The 5,655-nt window shown below is 58.9% G+C and overlaps 2 protein-coding genes across 2 annotated transcripts; both read left to right on the top strand.

Annotated features, from left to right (window-relative positions):
- Positions 1 to 67: 67 nt before the first annotated feature.
- On the top strand, positions 68 to 748 carry ETH_00009340 (uracil phosphoribosyltransferase, putative; the record flags this gene model as incomplete). The annotated part of the gene is made up of 2 exons (XM_013380487.1): positions 68 to 154; positions 527 to 748. The coding sequence occupies 2 exons, from the start codon at positions 68 to 70 to the stop codon at positions 746 to 748; spliced, it is 309 nt and encodes a 102-aa protein (XP_013235941.1).
- Positions 749 to 3,687: 2,939 nt separating this feature from the next.
- On the top strand, positions 3,688 to 5,593 carry ETH_00009335 (uncharacterized protein; the record flags this gene model as incomplete). Its single annotated transcript, XM_013380486.1, has 2 exons — positions 3,688 to 5,443; positions 5,562 to 5,593. The coding sequence occupies 2 exons, from the start codon at positions 3,688 to 3,690 to the stop codon at positions 5,591 to 5,593; spliced, it is 1,788 nt and encodes a 595-aa protein (XP_013235940.1).
- Between the last annotated feature and the right edge of the window lie 62 nt (positions 5,594 to 5,655).

The raw sequence follows: 5,655 nt of genomic DNA, 5'->3' as shown, positions 1-5,655 counted from the left end.
CACCTACGAAGGCCTGGCCTTCGCCAGCGGCCTCTGCGGGGTCTCCATTGTGCGGGCCGGGGAGTCCATGGAGTCTGCGCTGCGCGCAGTTTGCAGGGGCTGCGCCATCGGCAAGATTCTGATTCAGCGCGACGAGAAGACCTCCGAGCCGGTGGTCCGCTGCTGCTGCTGCTGCTGCTGCTGCGGCTGCGGCTGCGCGTTTTCGCGGCGCCGGGGTCGTCCTGCTTCGCGCGGCGTCGTTTGCTGCGGCCGCTGCTGCGGACCCGCTGCTGCTGCTGCTGGCTGCGCCGTCGCGGGGCCGCTGCTGCTTCCCGCGGACCCGCTGCTGCCGCTGCCGCTGCTGCTGCTGCTGCTGCTGCTGCTGCTGCTGCTGCTGCTGCTGGGGTTCTGAGGGCTGCGCGCCCCTTGACGCGCCGCCGTTTGCGCGCGTCGCCGCCGCCGCCGCCGCCGCACCCACCCCCCGCCGCTGCCGCCGCCGCTGCTGCTGCTGCTGCTGCTGCTGCTGCTGCTGCTGCTGCTGCTGCAGCTGTACTACGCGAAGCTGCCGGCGGACGTGCACCGGCGCAGCGTGCTGCTGATGGACCCCATGTGCGCGACGGGCGGCAGCGTCTGCCGCGCAGTGTCGGTGCTGAAGAGCTGCGGAGTCGAAGAGGAAAAAATTGTCTTCGCCACTCTCATGGCTGCGCCGCCCGGGCTCCACAAAGTGCTGCAGCAGCACCCCAACATCCGCATTGTCTGCGCCTCGTGAGGGTTTAGGGTTTAGGGTTTAGGGTTTAGGGTTTGGGGTTTGCGGGGTTTAGCGCGGCTCGGCGGGCTTTGCTGGGGCTTGTTAGGGTTTCGCGGGGCTTGCTGGGGTTTAGGGTTTATGAGGGTTTGGGGTTTGTAGTCGTGGTTTTGTTTTATATTTTTTTTGGCAGGTGTGAATAAATAACTTAGAATAACACCAAATTAAATGAAAAGTATAAATAAAAAGATTAAGAGTAGAAATGTTCATTTGCTGCAAAGAAGTTGCATGCGTTTTCTGCTGCAGCATTGAGGCGGGGCTAAATGACAAAAACTTCCTTGTGCCAGGCATTGGAGACTTCGGAGACAGGTCCTGCTGCTGCTGCTCCTGCTCCTGCTGCTGCAGTTATAGTGCTGCTGCTGCTGCAGTTGCTGCTGCTGCTGCTCCTGTTGCGCGTGCTGTGTGTCAGGTACTTTGGCACTGAGTAGGTGTCAACTCTAGGCTAAGAAGCAGCAGGCGCGTTTTTTTTTCGAAGTTAAAGTCGGTTTTTGTTGCAGCAGCAGCAGCAGCAGCAGCAGCAGCAGCCGTTGCAGCAGCAGCAGCTGCTGCTGCTGCTGTTGCCCCCAGCAGACACAACTAAGTATGCAGAGACGCGCAGCAGTTCGGTGCTTCCCACCGTGTGTATATATATGCGCAGCAGCTGCTGCTGACTGCTGCTGCTGCTGCTGAGTGGAGCAGCTGCGGCTGCAGTGCACAGCAGCTGCTCACAGCTGCTGCAGCTGCTGCAGCTGCTGCAGTGCTGTGCTCGCTGCTAGCTGCAGCTAACGCTTCGATGTCTTTTGTTCCCTGTGGCTTCTAAAGTGTGTTTCGACTCTGTTGTCTAGCTGCTGCTGCGAGCCGAGAAAGACACTAAAGCAGCAGAAGCAGCAGCAGCAGCAGCAGAAAAGTGACAGCAGCGCTGCTGCTGCCGCTGCAGGGAAGGCCCATTTGCCCTTCTCGTTTGGCTGAGCAGCCTGTCAAATTTGTGGCACTTCAGCAGCAAACAAAAACAAAAAGACAAGTTGAGTCAGGTGTGTCTGCAGCAGCAGCTTTCGTGTCTTCATTTTGCCTTTTGCCCCACCGCTGCATGCGCAGATTTGCTGCTGCTGCTGCTGCTGCAGCGACTTGTGCAGCACTTGGATTTGAATGACTTAGTGCATCTGTTTGCAGTTTCTTGGCGGTTTATATATATAAGTGAAGCGCATTTTGTTTTATTTTGTTTATTTATGTTTATTGCAGAAGGCCTATTTGTGTCTCGCGCAAACAGGCCCTTCTTTATCTACTTTTGCATGCATGCGCCTTTGCGCGAGTTCGCGTGGCTCTCAGGTGTACGTACACCTGCTGCTCCGCAGCGGGGAAGCCGGCAAAAGGAGAGTTAGGGAAAAGTTTCAAAAGGCCTTTTGGGCTCCTCTTGCTGCGCAAAAAGCCAATAAGACACTGAGGGACAAAAGGAAACAAAAAGGCGGGAGTTTGGAGGGGTGAAACGGGGTGTACGTACATCTGAAACTAAACAATCGCTCCGGTGTCTGTACAGAAGCAGCTGCGCCTCAGCGAGCTGCTGCGCCGCTGCGGGCTGCTTCTAAAGGCCATTAAGAAGCCAGAATGAACATAAAGACATTTAAAAAGCATTTATTATCTTTGTTGGAGATTTTGGCGGAAAACTAGACCCCAACACCACCCTACAGACTGCACCTGAAGCGGCAACCGCTGCTGCTGCAGCGCGGCTCGGTGCGTCCATTCCGCAGCTTTAATTGTGCGTTTTAATGTTTAAAATAAAACTAATTATATTTTTTCATTTATTTTGATGCAAAAAACGAAAAGAAACACACAAAATGACCCGCTAAGCCTCCGGACGCCGCATCCACCTTTGGTCAGCATCCTGTGCTGCGCTGCATGCAAACCTCCCCGCCGCAAACCCTAAACCCTAAACCCTAAACCCTTAACTCTAATTTCATTTTTACGCCCCTGTGTGTCTCCTGTTGGCTGTCCCACAGAAGCACCTCCTCTGCTGCAGCAGCACCGCAGCAGCAACAGCAGCACAGCTACACCCAGACCGTTGGAGCTGCGGCGCATGCTGCTGCTGCTGCTGCTGCTGCTGCTGCTGCTGCCCGAGGAAACAAGTGCAGCTTTATTGTAGGCGTTTATCTAAAAAGCAGAATATTGGTTATCAGTGAGTGCTGCATGACGCTGCCGGGTTGCCAAAACCAGCAGCAGCAGCAGCAGCAGCAGCTGCTGCAGGAACTGCCGCAGCATCCGCAGCAGCAGCGCCAGCTGCAGCAGCAGCAGCAGACTCCTGCTGCTGACTGATCAACTCCACACTTTAATGCTCTCTCACCTTGCCGCAGTGCTCCCAATAAACCGCGTCGCCGGCGTCAGCTGCTGCTGCTGCTGCTGCTGCAATTGCTGCTGCTGCTGCTGCTGCGGCGGCGGCGAACGCGGCGCAACTCCAGTAGCAGCAGAAGCAGCACCACTCTGCAGCAGGGGCTGCAACAGCAGCAGAACTAGATAGGGCCCTCCGCTGCAACAGCACTCTCAGCAGCAGCAGGTGCTGCTGCTGCTGCTGCTGCCGTTGCTGCTGCTGCAGTGTCGGCAGCTGCTGCTGCTGCATCAAGCGCATCGCCAGCTGCTGCAATTTCTTTTTTTTCAAGTGCATCCTGCCGTGCTGTCTCCTGCTGCTGCCGCAGCATTTGAGGAAGGAGGCAGTTCAGCTGGAGCAGCAGCAGCAGCAGCAACAGCAACAGCAGCAGCAGCAGCAGCAAGCCATGCCACCCAGCACAGGAAGACGTCACAGCTGATGCTTGCTGCTTTGTTGAATGCGGGGGGGGACTCTGAGCACTAACAGCAGCAACAGAAGCAGCAGCTGCTGCAGCAGATTAGCCTGATGGCCGCGAGCAGCAGAAGCAGCAGCAGCAGCAGCAGCAGAGATGCTTGAGCAAATCGAAGTCCAGCCACCCGCAAGGGAGCGCGTTGCTGCTGCTGCCCTTGAGTCAGCAGCAGCAGTTGCTGCTGCTGCAGAGGCTAGCGAGCTGCATGTGCAGCAGCAAGTTGCAGCAGCAGCAGCTGCTGCTGCTGCAGTTGCTGCAGGGGTAGTGGAGTCTCCTGCTGCCGCAGCACACAGTGCCCTGCCTCAACCGAAGCCGCAGCAGGAAGCAGCAGCAAGTGACGCACCCGCTGCTGCTGTTTCAGGCCAGGAGCAGCAGCAGCAGCAGCAAGGGGAAGCACCACAGGAGCAGGATCTTGCTTCAGCAGCAGCTGCGCCTCTCGACGCAGCAGCAGCAGCAGCAACAAGGACAACCGCTGTTTCGCCGACGGCTGCTTTGGCAGAGGCAGAAGCAGCAGCAGCAGCAGCAGAAGCTGCAGCAGCAGGGTCCACAGTAGCGTCAACAGATGCAGCAGCTGCTGCAGCGGATGCAGAAGCAGCAGCTGCAGCAGGTGCAGCAGCAGCTGATGCAGCACCAGTAGCAGCACCTGCTGCTGCGGTGGGCGACGCTGCCTCAGCCCCAGCGATTTTGCCTGACAACGCAGCAGCAGCAGCAGCAGCAGCAGCAGCTACAGCAGCAGCAGCAGGAGCCCCTCGGGGCGGCGAGGCTTGCGGGTTGGGCGCAGACTATGCTGCAACTGTTGCTGCATTTCCCCCTCAGCTGCAGCAGCAGCTGCAGCAGCAGCTTCAGCAGCAGCTGCAGCTGCAGCTGCAGCAGCAGCTGCAGCAGCAGCACCTGCTGCTGCCCGATTGTTTAGGATATGGAACAGACAGCTCTTTTGTCTCTTCTGCTGCTCTTGAAAGTCTGGGCTTAGCAGCAGCAACTCCGGGGGCCCCTGGGGGCCCCCCAGTGTTCACGGGGGCCCCCTTTGAGGGGCCCCCCTCCTTGGGGGCCCCCGGGGCTGGGGGGGCCCCTGAGGGGCAGCAGCAAGCAGCAGCAGCAGACAAGTTGGCTTCTCTTGCTGCCCTAGCAGCAATTCCTTTGCCTCCGCAGCTCTCAGGTGCTTCTCACCCCGCGCTGCTGTCTGCTGCTGCGCTGCCGCTGCTGCCGCAGCAGCAGCAGCAGCAGCAGCAGAAGGAGGGGTCCAACACGCCGCAGCCGGCAGCAGCAGCGCAGACCAATGGTGTTCTGGGTACAGCTGCGGCCCAGCAGCAGCAGCAGCAGCAGCAGCAGCAGCAAGACACCACCGGCAGCGCAGAGGACGCTGCTGCTGCAACAGTGGCAGCTGCTGCAGCTGCTGCTGCACCGGCTCTTCCTGTTGGGGGGCAGGAGCAGCAGCTGCTGCTGCAGCAACAGCTGCTGCAGCAACAGCTTCTGCAGCTGGCCGAGCAGCAGCAGCAAGCTGCTGCACTGAGAGTCAAAGGCGACATCACCCAGACAGAGCCGCAGTCAGCAGCAGCAGCAGCAGCCACAGCAGATGCGGCACAGCAGCAGCAACAGCAGCAGCAGAACGACAGTCTGTGGACTAAGGAAGAGCAGCAGCAGCGGCAGGAGCAGCAGGGGGATGCGGGAGATGATTCCCTGGCAGCAGCAGTGGCAGAGAAGCAGTTGCAGCAGCTACAGCAGCTGCAGCAGCTGCAGCAGCAGCAGCTGCAGCAGCAGCAACTGCAGCAGCTGCAGCAGCTGGAGCAGCAGCTGCAGAGGCAGGATGACCGGAGCAGCAGCAAGCAGCAGCAGGACGAGTTTTCTTTTTTGAAGTGTGAGTTTGAGCAGCCGCAGAGCCGGGGTTTAGGGTTTAGGGTTTAGGAATTAGGGTTTAGGGTTTAGGGTTTAGGGTTTAGGGTTTAGGGTTTGCATGCAGGGCCCACCAACGGAAGCTACCCCATGGCCCTGCAGCTACCAAGCCTAGACCCGGGGGCCCCCTTTGGGGTACTGGATGCTGGGCAGCTGAAGCGGCTTCCGGGGGCCCCT

Source organism: Eimeria tenella, genomic scaffold, assembly GCF_000499545.2.
Source record: "Eimeria tenella Houghton genomic scaffold, Eth_scaff667, whole genome shotgun sequence".
Taxonomy (NCBI): domain Eukaryota; phylum Apicomplexa; class Conoidasida; order Eucoccidiorida; family Eimeriidae; genus Eimeria; species Eimeria tenella.
The sequence above is the reverse complement of the archived record's forward strand: the minus strand, read 5'-3'. Positions and strand labels throughout refer to the sequence as shown.